Source organism: Athene noctua, chromosome 2 (genome assembly GCF_965140245.1).
Source record: "Athene noctua chromosome 2, bAthNoc1.hap1.1, whole genome shotgun sequence".
NCBI lineage: Eukaryota > Metazoa > Chordata > Aves > Strigiformes > Strigidae > Athene > Athene noctua.
Window position 1 is genome coordinate 85,336,358 of NC_134038.1, and position 18,799 is coordinate 85,355,156.

Consider the following 18,799-nt stretch of genomic DNA (forward strand, 5'->3'; position numbering starts at 1 on the left):
CAAGTATAATTAGATGTAACAAAACATCTTATATTCCTGTGTTAAATGATACAGTCATCTGAGTTACCTGCTTTTAGGGCTAAATAGGATAGATTTCCAAAGTCTTTCTCAGGGCTGCAGCACTTGAATCGGTATTAAGTTACTTTAGTTTCTTTTTCATTAAAGATTACCCTTGATTCTGAGTCTTGTGGTTTTCTATTAACTTAAAAACGCTGTCTCATAAGGTTTTACAAGAGCAGCAGCGATAAATATCCTTTTTTTCTCCTCTGTGCAGCATGATAATATGAAATAAGGTGTAATGTCTAACGGTAGCAGACAATAGTCTGTGTATCATTCATGTTGTCGTGTATTAATATAACCACAGGGTTCCTTCTCATATTTTTAAGCGCCCTTTACACTGTCCAACCCAGCAATTGTTGTGCTGTATACATATAAAGTATTATACATATAAAATATTAGATATATTTAATAAAATAAAAATACTTTTTAAAAATAAAACTCTATTAATATCAAAAGGATTTTTGAAAATATATTTCTTAATATAATTAAAAGAAATAGGGCCTCTCTTGTGCGGAACTCCTAGTTTTAATATCCTGGATTTAATAACGTGATATTTTCCTTGGAGGAAGTAAATCTAGTCAATTTTATCTACTTTCAGAAAAAAACATAATCTGATATATTTATAGTAAGAGTTATTAGAAAAATCCAATGCTCATAACAGCAAATTAACATTTGAAGTTTTGCTGTAAAATTTTCCTGTCATTAACTAAAAAATGTAAAGGACGTGGTAATGTTCCAATGTGACAGATGCTGTTCTGCCTTTTTTTTGTTTATATGTTTAAATAATTTATTAAGCCATCTCCCTTAATGGGAGCAGAAGCTTTCTGTACCTTTGCTGAATATCTTCAGGACACTGCTGAGGCATTAAGAGGTCAAACCACAGAAAACCCTGACTGGTTTGCTGTCAGATCTTATCCTTTGTGTAATCCTGGGGATGCCAGCTGGATCCCAGAAGAACCCTACCCATGTAGATACATAATAATCTCAACGCTTTTTTTTTTTTTTTTAGAGAATAGTAGGAATGAAGGAAAAAAAGCCTAACAAACAAGCAAGCAATTAACTCTAGTTAAAACATGAAAAGGAACCAGCACTGCTATTCACTACTATCTAAATATTGCCACTAAATCTTAACATCTCTCCTAAGTGCCCCATCTGACACAACCACAGAAGGACTTCGCTGTTGTTCCAAGTTAAGTGGTTATCTCCTACCCTCATGTTCCTCCCTGCTTCCAGTGAGTATTAGTTCTACAGTTCTCCTACATGCAATTTCCTTTTAAAATGAAATGGACCAGTTTGTAAAGAAGTAGTTTGGTTTCAGCTGGTTTCTAACCTAACCTGTTTCACAAATTGGGTTAATGTGTAGTTGGAATTGCAAAACTGATGCTGATAACCCTCTCATGGGTGATGCCTTGAAATGAACATCTCAAGGCTACATATTCAGATGCAAACAAAAAATAAGCAGCCAATGTAGTGGGTCTAACTTGCTCTAAGTGCCTTTACTACCATATAATAAGAAAAACAACAAGGTGAGTGTAGGTAGAAAGGCTTTAGTGGCACTGCTTTGTTGACAGGTAGTAGAAACTAGAGCTGCCTGTGTGGGTGATGCATGTCTTTCATATTATAGTACATCATACTTACCACACCTAAAAATAAATACACCCTCCCAATTTACTGACATATTAAAATATTTCTGACAGTTTTACCATGACTTTTCTTTCATCATTCTACTCAAAATGACATATTTCTTTATGATTTTCCAGAGATTTTCAAAGGTGCTTGGCAGTTATGTAAAGCTGTTAGAACAGTCCAAGCTGAGTGTTTTTAAAGGGGAAGGATAGCTCTGTATTTGTTAAAATATTTTGGCTTAAAAAGCAGAGAATCTTTGGATGATTTTGCTAGCAATTCAAATAAGTTGTTATACTTCTCTGTCCCCTTTTCCAAAGGCATTCAGCAGTATAATTTCTCAGACTCTCATATCCTGTGAGCTGTAATGCAGCCTTCCCAGGATGAATATTGTCTACTGAACATCAGGTAGTGATGCTTTAGAGAAGGACAGATGGAATTGCTACAGTTTTGGAAAAAAGACCAAACATTTCTTGTCAGAATGTCCCATGCCTACCGTTTTCATGTCTTTCATATAACACAGGGTTCTCCACATAAAAAAAACAACACAGTTTGAGTCTTCTGCATACTATATGACTGAGTTCACAGTCCTTCACACATAGCTGCATGCATCTGTGTTTTTAATCAGGAGTGTGATTAGTGGTTTTAGTAGTCAGTCGTTTACCTGATCTGGAATGAGTAGTATCAATGCAAACAAATTATACTTCGCTCCTTTGGAGAAGATTGACTATTATGCAGAACTAATTGACAGGGAAGAAGCAGCTGCAGGCAGCCAGACTCTAACGATGGGGCAGAATCAAGCGAGGGAAGCTGTTAAACTTTTCATAAGCCTTATAAATCTTACATAAGAATTTTAGTAAAACATACTAGGCAAAATAGGAAATAAAACATGCTTCAGTTTGGTTATCATCAGCACTTGTGAACTGCCAGCTCTGCCTGCCTAAAAATCTCCTTCCCCCTCTCTCTTTAAAGATTTTGTTCTTTTTATCACACCCTTCAGTCAGCTCCAGTGTCTGCTCTGCATTTCTCCTTACCAGCTGAGTATCTTATCAAAAGCCATTGTCATTTGGAAAATGCATTGTTTTTACTCAGTTTTAACATCATTTTTCCTGCCTTATTGAGCAGACAGAACTGTGAGACAGCCAGGCAGAGGGAAAGCTTTGTCCTGTAGTTTAATTAAGTCTCAGCTGTTTGGACTGTGAGCAGCAGTAGAAGGCACATTGGACAACACCCTCACTCCAGGCTTAGCTGTCAATATTGCTATGGTGGGAAAGCAGTAGAGCACTTTCTCTACCAGCACCACAAATTATAGGCCTTGAACACCATTTCACCCTGATTCTGAAAGGTGTACATTTACCCTCTGCACTGCTGCCCATGGTCTGTTCTTTCCACCTTAATCATGCCCATAGCATTAAGGACCCACCACTTGTATTCACCAAGGCACCCAGTCACTGGAGGGTGCATTTCACATTTGGTGAAGAGGAGATCAGGGCACCTCCTTTGCTGGTTTTAGGTGGGGAAAGGGCATGCTGGGATGGTCATCTGGATGTGTATCAGTATCTCTATCAATGGCATATTGAGTATAGAAAGACAAGAAGCAAATGAGTTTGAGTGGACCCCTCCCAACTCTTAAGAAAGCTGAGAGGGGGAAGTCAGCTGCTATGTCTCTGTCTGATACTTAGCCTCAGTAGAAGTTATTTGAAGTTATTTTGTACTTGGGTGCATCAGATCCAAACACCACAGGATAAGGCAGAGATGCTTCCTGGGCCCCTGTTCCTATGCCTGGCCTGAAATGCTTTATCTTCTTATAAAGTACTAACTCAGTAAGTAGTATAGCTGCTATAGAGGAGAGCAGGCCTAGTGGCATAAATTCAACAGGAATAATCTTTGATTGCTTTGCTTTTGCATCATGCAAATATTAGCTCTGTTCTGTATCTTTTGGATACTAAAATCTGAACAAATCTCTGATTTTTCCCCAGAAGAAGCTGAAGTAAAATGCCAATGCTGAGACAATCAAAGAAAAAACAAACAGCAGCAATCATGCTGACTCTAGAGAAAACTGCAGCACACAGTAGAGGATTTATAGCTTGCTTTGATCATCAGCTGGGACTCACTTGGATTGTCAGCTTGATCTGCAAGAGGCAACACTCAGTGAAGTCAGGAATTGGAGGCTGCAATGTTGCATTGAAGCTGGTTTGGTGCAGTGTTCATAAAGTAAAAGATTATTCAGGATAGCTCTGACATCACAGGAGTTGTTGCATTTTCCTTTTTTGTTTCTCCTCCTCAATCCTCTGCATGTGTAAAGCAACCCAGATTCTGCAGACATCAGTGAAAGTATGGAGTCACCTTTTCAAAGGTTTACGAATTTAATGAGGGTCCGAGGCAAAAGTTGATGGATAAGCACCTCCTTGCTCTCCCTTACATGTTGATGGCCTGGCCTGAGCCAAGTCAGATGCCATCATTTGCCTCTAAAAGTGTTTCTTCTCTCATCCTACCTGAGCTGGCATTTCTGTGCTGTGTTTTCTCCACACTATTTTCAGACTTACTGCCTAAAACAATCTGTTACTATAGATTTGTAGACTTATTATTTCCATGAATGCTGACAGCAGTATTTTTAATTATTTTCTTTTGTGTTTGCACATACTGAACCTCAGCATTGTATTTGTATTATCTTTGTTCCTTTTTCACATCCAGCCACCTTAGATGATTCTGTGCCATTATTTGCCACACTCCCTGTTCCAGATTAGAAAAGATGGAAGTTGCAGAATCACAGAAGGGTTGAGGTTAGAAGGGACCTTTGGAAGTCATTTGGTCCAAACTGCCTGCTCAAGCATGGCCACCTAGAGCCAGCTGCCCAGGACTTTGTCTAGATTTTTTTTTAATATCTCCATTGAGGGAGACTCCTCAACCTCCTTGGGCAGCCTGTGCCCATTCTCAGTCACTCTCACAGTTAATAATATGTTTCCTGATGTTCAGAGGAACATGTGTTTATGTTCCTGTGTTTCAATTTGTGCCTCTGGTCCTTTCACTGGGCACCACTGAGAAGAGCCAGGCTCTGTTCTCTTTGCACCCTCCATTTGGGTATTTATATGCATTGTTAAGACCCTCCTGAACCTTCTCTTCTCCAGGCTGAACAGTCCCAGCTCTCAGACTTTCCTCGTAGAAAGGATGTCCAGTCTCTTTATCATCTTTGTGTCCCTTTGCTGGACTCCAGTATGTCCATGTCTCTCTTGTACTGAGGAGCCCAGAATGGGACACAATAAAAGCAGAAGTATCTGAAATCTGTCTGCATCTACAGTCAGGATGTGACTGAAACTTCCAAACACATAGATCCCAAAAAGTGTATAACTCTCAAAAACCCCATTAAACTACATTAAAAAAACTGAAAGCAAAAAGGTGTTACCAAATATATAAGAAACTGTATGTAATCACTATTTAAACATAATAATAAATTTTACCATTTTGGGGCAGGAAAGTAAAGTAAATGTTTACAATCAGACCTAAAGGAGAAATTCAGATTGAAAGGAATCTGACTAGGTTGTGATGTTTAAAATAGTTGTTCTTCTGGAAAAGGATATAAGATCTTAATTTAAAATGTTGGGAAGCTTAATTTTATACTAGAAAGATGGTTTCAGGTTTGACTTTCTGTACCACTGTGCAGAATAACCAACTAACATGCTTCCCTGTAGCACATAAGGTTTTTTTAGACATTGCTTTAAGTCCTAACCCTTCGTAATTCTTTTAGTGTCAAGCCCTGAGACGTTCACAGATTGAGGTGATATGGCTGTAGCCATTAAACCTCTGTTTTAATCTCACAATTGCTTTCTAGAACGTTTGAGAAATCCATTGCTGGAGAAATTTGGAATAAGAGCCCTTGATCAAAAATCAGGAAGGCTATTATTTGAGCTAAAGTAAAATTACAGTGTATGCCTCTGGGAAGCGAACTGGCTTTCTAAAATCACATCACCAGGTGGTACAAGTGCTGTGAAGTAAACCAGAACTATTATGATCATATTGTTCGCTTCCCCTCACTCTGGCTTCTTAGCTATTCTCAATTAATTTAAAAGCTTTCCCTGCCAATTTGTTCTTTTCTGCCTTGAAGCTGAATGCACACTTCTTAATTTTCAGCATCCACTTCCCTCACAAACAGGTCACTGAAAGCTGTAGTCCATAATCTTCTTGGATTTACACATACTTTTAGTTCTAAACTCCCAACTGACATTTTATAGCTTAATATGATTGCATGTACCAACTGAAGATCACTTGCTGTTTTTCACAAGCATCAGTAAGTTTACAAATTACTGACTGTAAATAAAGGTTACTGGCCTCTCTTAGTTTTAAACTTTGTTTTCAGTTGCTTCTGATTTTCTTGTCTTGGGAAATAATATTTCATGCTGCAGGTGCTTCCAGGTGTCAATCTAGGAAAATTTATGCTTGACAAATAAATCCTAGTAAACTCTTATTTGGGAAGGTCTGACCTTCCTCTAGAACAGGCTTTCTGATTTGTGCCAGAAAGTACTCACCCTTGCTCCATGTTCCTGCCAGTCCTGCAAAAACCCACATAGATTAAGAAGTCAGTCTGCATGTGCTCCAAACTGACAAAGAAGGTTTTTTCAGCTCAAGTCTCTGGCTGTTTCCAGTGAACATGTTGCAGCATCACAGAGGGCTAATTAGTGACATAACATTTACATTCCCTACCAAAGAATGGCATGTGATCCCTTCAGCCTTAAATATATAGATTTAAGATTAAGGTTAAAACAAATCTGCACTTTTTTTGTAGTGGCTACTTGTAGTAGCTCCAAGCTGATCACTGGAACTGAGGTACCACAGCTCTTGAATTAATACAACTGAGTCACTTATCAGCTGAGCTCTGGTAACTGTCTTCTTGTGTGCACTCAATCCATTGCAAATGTGAAAAAAACCTCCAAATTAAATTGAACTACCATGAAGGGGATTACCATAATAATTTATTATACACATCTTGCTTCACAGTAAAGGTAAAGCAGAGAGATACAGTCAGTTGCTGTGAGTCTGCTGAAGAGCAGGAATTTATTAAGATGGAAGAAAACAGTTCCTTTTGAAAGTCAGTTTATACACAGAAGAGAAAGATTTTTCTGCCTTGTGTTTGAAAAGAAGTCACCTTTCTATTCAGTCTCTTAAAACCACTGGTTGCTGACGAGGAAGCCAGTTCTTTTAAACCTAGACAATGACAAAGCAGTAGATGGGATCATATGGGGAGGAACTAACAGGAAGAGGACGATGTAGTGGAGGATGTGATTGCCTGAGATCATGAAGACAAAGTCTAGGAACCAGAGAAAAAAACAGAGGAAGAGTCTGATAACTGAGGAGAAATAGGAGGATTAAGTAGGAGTTTGTCACCCTGTATCATTTCTAGCATTGTTGGAAGGTAGGTAGATGGGAATGTTGTTGTGTATGTGGTAGCTGAGTGTTCACTGAGTCAAATGAGACTAGAATTAAAGAGGCTGGTGGGGAAAGAGCAGATGTGTTGGCCAAATATAGCTGTTAAGGTTCAGAGAAAATGTTGGGATAGAAACCCATTTTCTATAGTTCTAGAAAGAAGATCTGGAACAAAGAGCAAAAATATACCAAGCCACTGAGATCAAAAATTATGTCTGTCATCAGCAGAAGAAAGGAAGGCAGTAGAGTGGGACACAAATGAAGCTAATGGGATGTGGTTCAGGAGGAAAAAGGCAGAAACCAGCTGTGGGAGAAAGATGGACTGTGAAATAGGAAACTGGTGTTAGACTGCCAGAGCATGAGAGATCTAAGAAAACAGTGGGCTAGTAGGAGAATTGAAAAAGATAGCAAGAGATCTGCAGCAAGAACTGACAAGTGCAGGGATTTGAACTGGTTAGCCCGGATAAATTAGAACTTGGAACAGAGGAATTAAAAGTGGTTGAGGAGACTGGGACTTCAGTAAAAGGCAAGGGATGGAGTAGAGCTAAAATTGCAACAGAAACAGACAGGAGGTAACAGAGCAAGAAGTGTGCAAAACTCACCAGACCAGCTAAAAAGGAATCAGTTCCTGAGTCTGGCCATCTTTCAGTTGTGCAAAACCAACTGGCTAAGTATCTAGTTCCCCTCCGGCATGATACCATGCAGAGAAAAATAGCTACCACTTAATCTGTTATTAAATGAAGAGGCTTGAGGTGCTGGAACTAGATGTCCCAGTCTTTCTATGTATGTATGTAACTATAAGATACATTTTGATGTCATACAATGGGACTTTTCTTTTTGAAGGAAAAGCAAATTCAAAAAGTGTATGCACAAAAAAAGGCAGAAGAGTTATGGAATTTGAAGGTTAAACAATTTTCTGTTACATAAGTAACTTTAATTCATCTTGTTTGTGCTTGTACATAAAGTTTAAGAATTCAGGAAGAAACCTACTATTTGTATTTTCTTGACCTTTACATGACAAAGTATTGCACTGGGAAAACACAACCTATCCATAAAAGTTTCTGGACCACTGTGAACTAGTTAGGAAAATAAATAAGGCTTTTCCTTTGGAAGTAAATGCAGGGAATAGAGTCTTGTCCCCAGGATACTGAGGGCAGGATTGACCTGTGACTAGTACATGACTTTTTTCTTTCTTTAATATCACAGTTTGGTGACTGGACTTGGACAGGAAAATGAACAGTCCCCACAGCTTTTCTGCTTTGAGTGGTTCTTGCAGTTCATAAGGCAAAACTCCTGAGTCAAGCAGAGAAGATCTGAAGGGCACTGTTGTAGCACAGAATATGACACTCATTGTAATTGGAGTGATATCTGGGATTCACATCAGGGACAATAATCCTTTCATGCTTTATGCCAGAACATCATCTTCAAGGAAATCTGACAGCTTCAAAGTTGTCAGCGCAAAGTTGTTGAACTTCAGACACAGGGTTAAATAAAGCTCACTGTAAGTACTGCAGATAACCCAGTCTCGCCATCCATTTGCACTTTCTTGTTACTTAGACAGATCTGTCTATAACATTCATGTTGTATGAACACATATAAAACGGATTTTTAGGAAGTCCTAAAATTCCTTGTACCAGAAGGTACAAGGATTTTTACTAAAAACATTTGTATATCTACAAAATACATTGATCGTAATACATTACAACACAGATGCTTACTTTTTTCTCCCAGACAGCTTGTAAACATTGTAAACTAGAGCAATCTGAGAAGAACACAAGATCATTGTTCTTTTCAGAAGTGCTTTAGCATTTTTAATGGACACAAAGTATATAGGACTTCATCTTAACATTTATGCTGAGCATATCTTGCAGCACTATGGATAAAACAGAAATAGACAAAACAGCTCTCCTGAGACACATAAACTCAAGATTTAACACAGTTTGAAAATCTGGGGCACTGAGGTAATGTTCCAAAACAGCTTCAAAGCCAGTCACCCTTGCAGGTGTTGACTACCTGTGGCCCTCTTTTTCCTTGGGCTTAATTTGCTGTTTCTTACAGAAGTGAGCTCTGTGCCCTTTCATTTCAACACCTCTAACAAATATCTTCCCACAAACCAAACCTTTTAAAATTCCTGACTTGTCCAAGCACTTGATTCCAGTAACAAGAGAGAAAAAAAATATATATATCTAAACCACACAATTTTCAATGACTTCCAGCAAAATATTTTTCTTTTTCTAATAACTAAATCCTCTTCATTCTTAGCTGTTATCTCCCCCTTCCTGATGTGTCTAGCAAAACAGAGCTAAAGTTTTAGCTGATAACATGGATTTAGTTGCTGTGACTAGTGCTGTTTCCTTTCATGTAAGCTGTTCTAGCCTGCATTGTTCTCCAGAGTTTTGCATTCTGTTGTGTACAGTGCAGATTGGTCTTTTATCCCATTCTCTATTGTTTGGCAGATTGTTGATTTTGTTGTTGTTGTAATGGACATCTTAATGGCCAAACTGCTCTAGGAAAGCATTTCAGAGAAAATGAATGAATTTCTAGAGAAACTGTGCCACCCAGCAAATTGTATGGGCTGTTGCCTCAATGCCTTATTTGCTTTTCCTTGTTCGTTTAGAGGCCATATTTACTCAGAAGATGTGAAGGACTCCTTCTTTAAAATTATTAAACTGATGGAGTCATTCTTTACATCTATGAGACAAACAGCTTTTAAACAGCTGAAAGAACATAATTGGTTAGGATACATTAAGAAGTTGTAATCACATGCAACTTTCAAACTAATTTATGCTTTTCCAGCTTCTGATCATGTAATCTTTTTTTTTTTTTTTTTCAGATAGAGGATATAAAACTTATGGAATATTGAACACTAACACATCAGTAACTAACAACTGTATATAATTTCTTTTTCTGCTTGGAATAGTCAGCATTTGGATACAGATAGATTCTTCCAGAACATAAGAGTATCATCAGATCTCCAATAAATTAGTAAGAATCTTATTATAAAATTCAAAGGGCTGGAGATCAAGCTGAATAAAGAGAATCAAATATATCCTCAGGTAAACAAAAGCCAAGGAAGAAATTTCAGGACAAAAAATGAAAACTGGTAGAAATAAGTAATCTTACAAAGCTGGAAGAGAGCTGCACAGAGATGTTTCCATCTTAATCTTCTCAATATGTCAACCCGCTTACTGGAACACATCCTTCTCCTTAAAGCAAAGTATCTTCCTCCAAAGTCCACCAAATTACATGTGTTGTGGGTGGGAGCATCCCTCTGAGAAGTTGGTAAGACTGGAACATAGTTCATGTTTTTCTCTGGGCATGAACCAGCAGAATTGATTCATAAAAAGTGACCCTGGGAGCACTTCCATAGCTTGTTTGGGTAAGGGGTCAGCAAGTAGATCAGTAAGACTAAAATGTAATGATATGTTAAAATATTCCTGATCTTTTCAATGTAGATGGGAATTTGGACACCCAATGATTTCAGGGTTAAAAAAGGTAGACATGGACACTAAAATGGGTTAGTATTCAATATTACAGTGAGTGCAGTGTATGGAGAAACCATCGTGAAACAATTTTTCTTGCGTTGACGTAAATGTAGGATCAGTAACTAAAGCACTTGAATCTCCTAGGAGGGTTTGTGAAATTAAAAACTGTCACTGAGGAGTGGTTATACATTCAAATGATTTTGCTGTCATATGAAAAAATGTTCAAAAATATGATTAAAGGCTTGCTGCCTGGTTGCAAAAGTATATGGTTTTCAACAGAATGTTGACTTGTGGGGCTATTTTCATAGACTATCACCAGGGAAAAATGTTCCCATGTCAGTCTTTGTTCCCATGTCAGTCATTTGTCAGTGAAGGTTTTGATCCTTTGCCAAGGAAGGAATGTGCCACAGATTCACGAAAAAATATATTTCTGTATTAGAAAAGAATGAAGAATTTATTTTTTTTTTAAAGTATTGAAACAAACATTAGTTTTGAGTGATAATTGAATCGATGAAGCAGGAGCTAAACAGTCACTGTTACATGTTAAATGTTTTGCATACAGTTGCAACATATCTAGCATGTTTATTGTACATTTTGAGAAAATGCTGAGTCAAAATACACATAGTTAATAAATATGGATTGAAAGGTCTGAATTAAATTTGTAGTCAAATGTGCATGAATGCGTATGCACTTGGTTGACACTACTGGCATTTTCCTGTTCCATCATAGTCCCATTTGATAAACACTGATATTTAAAGATCAATGACTTCCATTATGTCCTCAATATTTCTCATTAAAGTCTGTGAATGAAAATATTTCCTGAAGTCAGGTAGGTCCACCATGAATTGGTACTGAAAGTATGTGTAATGACTGACTACATCTTAGACCGTGTCTGCACAGGAGCTTTCTTATTGGTACATGAGTCTGGTTCATTTTATGTTTTCTAATGTGGCAGGAAATAAATACATCAGCAAAATCAATATTTTACATCCATATTACAGCTCTCTTGTCCCTTTTATTTCAGGAAACTCAGCTATACTAGTAGATGAGAGGTTTTGCTGGCAGGGGTTTACTTGTGCTGAAGTCTGCTGAACACAGCCATGTTGGTCAGCAATCATGTCGCCACAGCCTTAGCCAAGACAGATGTAGCAATTATTTATCAAAGCATTTTTTCTTTGCCAGATGTAGAGAGTAAGTGGTTCTTGTAAAAGGGGCAGTGCTCACTGTCACCTGTTGAGGTATAACACGGATGGAGCACATAAAACCTCCTTTTTCACTACTGTACTTCAGAGCTGCTTTTGTGGAAGCCCCAGACACCAGGCAAGACAATGTTTTCACTTCCTTAGGCTGAGCACACCATCTCTGAAGTCATGTCAGTGCATGGTAACTTATATGATCTGTATGATAAGAAGCTGTCAGCACTTTATATATTTTTCCAGATAACCCACCCAAACTAGCATCTCTTTTCAATATTTTTCAGAGCATCAGTTATCTGTTACAGTGACAGATTTGAAACATTTTATTCCTTTTTACTGAGCTCTTTGCCACCGAGTCTCACTGTCAGCAGACCTTTGGTTTGTCTGAGAGTTACTGAAGAAGGAGAAGCTTTCTTACCTAACCGAGCTGCTGCCAGCATCAAGGTCTTGTGCTGTCACTGCACCTATAATGGTCCCCACAGGCGTATCTTCATAAACCTCCATTGTGTACATAGGCTTGCTGAAAACTGGAGGTTCATCCATGTCCAACACATTTATCTTCACAGTGGCAGTATCTTTGAATGGACCCACAGACTGAAATCGATGGTCAAGATGGAGATTGGAGGCCTCGACTTTAAAGGTATATGCCTTTTTTGTTTCAAAGTCTAAGGGCTGTAAAAAGAACAAACACAAAACATCAGATTTGACTAAAAATTAAACATTGCAAAATCACTTTTGTAGGATTAATCTGACATAAGTTAAGATGCCTTCAGTGTAAACTTTGCCTCCTGAGCTAATCATCTAAATGTGTTTTGCAGTTCATCTCATGCTAAGGTGATTTCTGAAATAGGCCAGATGAATCATATCCAGGAAATGACTGTTTCTCCACATCAAAAAAATCAGGATGACTGGCATGGATGTAAACAGTTACACTGTAGATGTCTGAAGTTAAATGAGTGAAATTCAACTCCTGCAAATGAGATGTGTGCAGGTTATCCAGAGATTTGCACTCACAACTCCCACACACAGGCAACCAGCTGTCTCTAGCTGATCTAGTTCCTTAAATAGAAGATTTCAATTTCTTTTAGCAGGGAAAGCTTTCAGAGGACCATGACAATGATGGAAATGGGCCCAAATGAAAACTCTTATATGTACCAATGAGTCAAACCAAACTTCAGGTGTGGCTTGGAATGTGAATTCAAACTTGATCTGAATCAGGTTTTTCCTGTAAAATGTCTAACTTAGCAGTGAACTGCTATTCACGCCATATATTTGAGCCACATGTACATTGAAAAATGCAGACTTTGACTCTGTCTAATGATCCTAGGTGTAATCCACAAGGTCTGGAAGGCAGCATAGCAGCTTTTGCATACCTATCTGGGTTTCAGGGGTTTTGATGGAAATGCATCCTGCAATCAGATTGTTTTGGTGTGGGTTTCCGTCAATGTACATCAATTTAATGCCTTTAGTTTTAGAAAAGTAATCATCTCAAAAAACCTTAATGCACTGTTATTTAGTTAAAAAGTCACAGAAGCTTTATTTTCAGTTAAAGGGTTTAGCTTTCATGTTGTTTTTAATGTCACTGACAGTCTTTTCCTGATGTCTGGGTAACACTGGCATCTAGTGGTTTCTGCCTATAATTGTCAAATTAGAAATTTTCTAACGGGAAAGAATATGCTATCTGGAAAAGAGAGCAGGATCACAAGTGTATGAGCAAGAATATTTCAATGTCTGTATTTTTTGTTTTTCCTTCAGCCATCATTACCGCAGTGTTTCCAGTCATTTGTCACAGCCAGGATAGATTTAAATTCTGCCATTTTCTGTCCTTATCACAACAGGACATAATTGGCCAGATGACTGGCTGGTGTAAATTGAAGTAGCTCCATTAAAATCAGTCGAGTTACCTTGACTTCCATTAGCTGAACAGCTAGCATAATGATTTTAAATGCTTATGAAAGACTTCATAATTTTAATAGACTAGATGGTCAGCCTTTTCTGAGCTGGGGATTTAAAATTAGCCATCCAAGTCTATATTCCATAGAATATAGAAATAGAAATAGTCAGGCTTGAAAGTCAAGTACTACTAACCCATCCACTACCACATGCAACCATCCTCCTACAGACAAAATTCCCATTAACACCCAGTATGAGTTGTACCTTCATGACTGGACTGACAGAAAGAAGAAGAAACCAAGGCTAAGAAGAAACAGACAAATTTAAGTGCATAAGATCTTGTGCCCCAGTAGTAAAACCCTTCAAGTTGCCTTCACTACAAATGCACATGCTGCTTTGTTAACCAAACTGTTGTCAGACTGTCTTTGCAGTCTCTATGTGGTATATACTTTTATATAGAGTGAAGTCATGTTCACTGTTATGCATTGCAAAAAAATCCCCCCCAACCAAACAACACCCCCCACCCCCCCAACTCTTCTCCAGCTAATTATATAAATTGCTAACACACTTTCAAAAAATATATTAAAGAACCAGTCTGGAGTGGAAAAAGTCTATGAGGGGTTAAGCTAGATGTAAATGTTTGAGACAGAGAAAGTAAGAAATCTAAGCTCTCAGTTAAGTAATAAACTGATGCCTTGTATATATCTTTTATTGCCCAAAAATTGTATTAAACATGTTCAGTCTGGCTCCTGTGATGCATGAGTATATTTGCAGATAGATATACTAATGGAAAGAGCCATAATCCATGTGGTTCTTGCAGGCTATCTTTCACTGAGTTACTCTTCAAGGCAGGAGTACCAGACCACAGGCCTTGGCCAGTGCCCAGTCAAAACTTTCATGATGCAAGGGGAACAGAGACATGTTTGGGGATGGACAGAAACAAATAAGATTTCAAGCAATTCTGCCTATTGATGTGCTCAGGCTGGCATTTTTTACTGCACAGCTACTCAGAAGATGGATAAAGTGACTGCATTACTTCTCTCCCTCCAGCACAGGGGCAACACTATGGTATATATTTGAAAGGACATTTTGACGCCAAGAAAGATAATGTTTTCCCACTGTAACCTCAGAGCAACCCTTTCTGTCCTTCTACGTGTCTGATGATCAGTACAGTTAGAGGTTAAATGACGCGGTCAATGCAAAGTGCGGCTAACCAAATGTCAGAGAAAGAAATCAGTGACAGACTCCCACAAACTAGCAGGATTTAGCCTTTTCATATAAGTGAGGCTGCACTGCAACTGAAACTTCTGTGGAAAAATGGGAAATGTTGCAAATAGTAAACCTAGGACTGAATTTCAAAAAGAAAAATATTTGGTACCACGTATATCATGCAGCAAAAGGGTGTTTTACACAAATACTTATGTATTGGGGGGGGGTGTGACTCCATGTTACAGTCCCTTGATCAGTTCTGGTCTTCCCAGTTTTGAACAGTTGAGCCATATAGATAGCTACTGACAGTCTCAAATTTTGGCATTTGTCTGATATGCCCTGAGTCTGCCTGAAAACAGAAGAATTGAATGTCTGCCTAGCTCTCAGGCAAAGCCATCTGGATTTTTAGTTTAAAAGATGTCAAAATAGCATTTATTTATGTTTCTACTTTAGTAATGGTCACTACCACTAAAATCTGTGAAGAAAATGAGTGGTCCACACAATATTTTAGTTGCTTCCTTTTTTTTTTTTTTTTAAATGCATTTTGCTGATACATAATAAATGTCTGACAGTGCTGAGTCCTATTTCTATTTAAAATCTGGAATCCTGGTAAGGGTACAAACATAGCAGAATGTTTGAATTTTCCAGAAAAATAACCTGTAAGAGTATTCAAACAGCATTCAATTAATCAGATTTTGATGGAATGACTTTGGAGAGATGGGTTTTTTTTATAAATAACCAGCAGAAACATTCATTCATTCATCCCCCCAAAAAAAATTATATTCAGAAAGTTAAGTTTGAATAAGGCTTTTATTTTACAAAAGTTACAAGTTTTTCCACAGTAAACAGCATTTTTGTTAATATTAAAGCAATGTCTTATTAACTATGAACTGTTCAATGACTGACATTCTAATAATAGATGATAAATACAAATACAATAGATGTATTTGGCCCCCCTACTGATTCTTATCTGCCTTTTCCTATGTTGCTGTTACAAGGGGCTCTACATAGTTGTATAGTAAAGCACTATCAACATAGATAACAGCTGTGTGCAGCAAAGGTGCTCTACAAATCCCAAAAATCAAATAACACATACTGACAAATCACTTTATTTTGCAACTCTGCAAGTACCATGAACGGACTTATTTAGTATGACTAGGAAAGCATATAAACAGCTCTGTGTTAGAAATAAATATATTTTGATATATTACCATATTCAAAGTAGAAGTTAAGAAATGCTACCATAAAGATGTATCTGTATCTAAATTTATAAGATAGATCAAAGGATAGATGGATAGATAGATGGATAGTTAGACATAGAATTAAAGAACTGAAAAAAACCCAGGATGAAATATAATGAATACTGATGAGAAGCATGGCAAGGGTGGGAAAAGAACTATGCTGTTAGTTTGCTCTGCTTCACAGACAGGCAGGACTGGAAACTCAAAAAATTTCTGCTTTTTATCCCCACATAAGCAATACAACAGTAATGTTTGTGATACAGGCTTTCATGACTGACATAATCTACTTGGACCCATGCAAAGCTTTTGACACTGTCCTGCCCAACATCTTTGTCTCTAAACTGGAGAGACATGGATTTGATGGATGGACTACTCAGTGGATAAGGAACTGGCTGAATGGTCACCCTCAAAGAGTTGTGGTCAATGGCTCAATGTCCAATTAGGAGTACAGTGAAGAGTGGTGTTCCTCAGGGGTCAGTATTGGGACTGGCGCTGTTTAACATCTTTGTTGGTGACATGGTCAGTGGGACTGAGTGCACTCTCAGCAAGTTCACCGATAATACCAAGCTGTGTGGTGCAGTCAGCATGCTGGAGGGAAGGGATGTGCCATCCAGAGGGACCTGGACAGGCTTGAGAGATGGGCTTCTGCAAACCTCTTGAGGTTCAACAAGGTCAAGTGCAAGATCCTGCACATGGGCCACGGCAATCCCAAGCACAGATACAGGCTGGGTGGCGTGTATTGAGAGCAGCTCTGTGGAGAAGGATTTGGGGATAGTAATAGATGGAAAACTAAGAGCCAGCAATGTGTGCTCGCAGCCCAAAAGCCAACTGTATCCTGGGCTGCTTCAAGAAAAGTGTGGCCAGCAGGTCAAGGGAGATGATTCTCCCACTCTAGTCCACTTTCCTGAGACCCCACTTGGAGTACTGTGTGGTCTTCTACACCTGGTGTACTGAAGGCCTTATAATGGCCTTCCAGTACTTAAAGCGGGCCTACAGGAAAGATGGGGAGGGACTCTTTATCAGGAAGTTTAGTGATAGGACAAGGGGTAATGGTTTTAAACTTCAAGAGGGTAGATTTAGATTAGATCTCAGGAAGAAATTCTTTACTGTGAGGGTGGTGAGACACTGGAACAGGTTGCCCAGAGAAGCTGTGGCTGCCCCCTCCCTGGCAGTGTTCAAGGCCAGGTTGGACGGAGCTTTGAGCAACCTGGTCTAGTGGAAGGTGTCCCTGCCCATGGCAGGGGGCTTGGAACTAGATGATCTTTAAGGTCCCTTCCAACCCAAACCATTTTCTGATTCTATGATATGATCCATTCCTACAACGATGGAAAAGCTGTATTTTGGGATGAGACTGCAAGCCCCAGGGCATGCGGATAGTTACAGGCAGTAGCACTGTATTGAGAAGAAGTGAATGTAAATTTAGGCTTGTCTTTATAACAGCACTGTGCAACTGTAGAAAAACTGTGTGTCATATGTGCCTGTCTCAAAACCTGACAACACTTTCCCCTTCTGTCCTGGTTCAGCTAGGATAGGGTTAAGTTTCCCCAGCAGGGGGAAGGGATCTCCAGCCAGGTTAATCAGGTCCGGCGCAGCAGCGTGGGAAGCTTTCCTTTATGGCTTTGGTCGCGGGAAGCACGCGTGGCGGGCTGGATGTGTTCACTGTGGTATTTCTCTGTATATCTTTTGTCTTGTTTACTGCTGTTACTGTTTATTGTTGTTATTATTGCTATTCACAGAATCACAGAATCATCTAGGTTGGAAAGGACCCTGGAGATCATCTAGTCCAACCGTTCGCCTAGCACAGTTCCCACCTACAGCATATTCTTAAGCTCTAAATCGACCCGACTCTTGAACACCTCCAGGGATGGGGACTCCACCACCTCCCTGGGCAGCCCATTCCAACGCCCAACAACCCCTTCTGTAAAGAAATGCTTCCTAATATCTAGTCTAAACCTTCCCTGGTGCAACTTGAGGCCATTCCCTCTTGTCCTGTCGCTTTCTACTAGGCTAAAGAGGCTCAAACCCAGCTCTCTGCAACCTCCTTTCAGGTAGCTTTAGAGGGCGATGAGGTCTCCCCTCAGCCTCCTCTTCTCCAGACTAAACACCCCCAGTTCCCTCAGCCGCTCCTCATAGGACATGTGTTCCAGACCCTGCACCAGCTTTGTAGCCCTTTTCTGGACATGTTCGAGTAACTCAATGTCCTTTTTGTAGTGAGGGGCCCAAACCTGAACATTTTTGTTGTTCAGATTGTTATTTATTACACTGTTGTATTAAATCTTCCCTTATTTCAACCCTGAGGTTTGTGCCCTACTCGGTTCGACAGTGGAGGAGGGACAACGGCAACGTGGTCTCTGGTCCCGGCAAGGCCTAAACCACCACATTCCTTTTTGGCGCCCAACGTGGGGCAAAAGAGGGTTGAAATAAGGTTCAAAAAGGGACAGACCCTGACCATAGTGTGTTGGAGTAATCTGTTGGGTGCAATTTTCTCTGTTTGTATTTGTATTGTTTGATAAGAAAATGTTTGCAATGCTGGCCGACTTGCTTGCGTGGTGGGGCTGGATTATTCCTTATATCCATTGTGTGTTCCCAGTGCTGATGTTTGTTGTCGGTGGAAAATGTGTAAAGGGGATTGTTTTGTCATACTGGCTACTGACTGCTTATAATGCCTTTGTAT

At 39.1% G+C, this 18,799-nt stretch overlaps 1 protein-coding gene across 4 annotated transcripts in view; it reads right to left on the reverse strand.

Moving 5' to 3' along the window:
* Nucleotides 1–18,799, reverse strand: part of CDH12 (cadherin 12) — a 583,296-nt gene that overhangs the window by 28,744 nt on the left and 535,753 nt on the right. For all 4 annotated transcript variants that reach the window (XM_074897855.1, XM_074897854.1, XM_074897853.1 and 1 more), the window contains one exon: nt 12,201–12,454. In XM_074897855.1, coding sequence (XP_074753956.1) covers nt 12,201–12,454 — 254 coding nt within the window. The remainder of the gene's footprint in view (nt 1–12,200; nt 12,455–18,799) is intronic.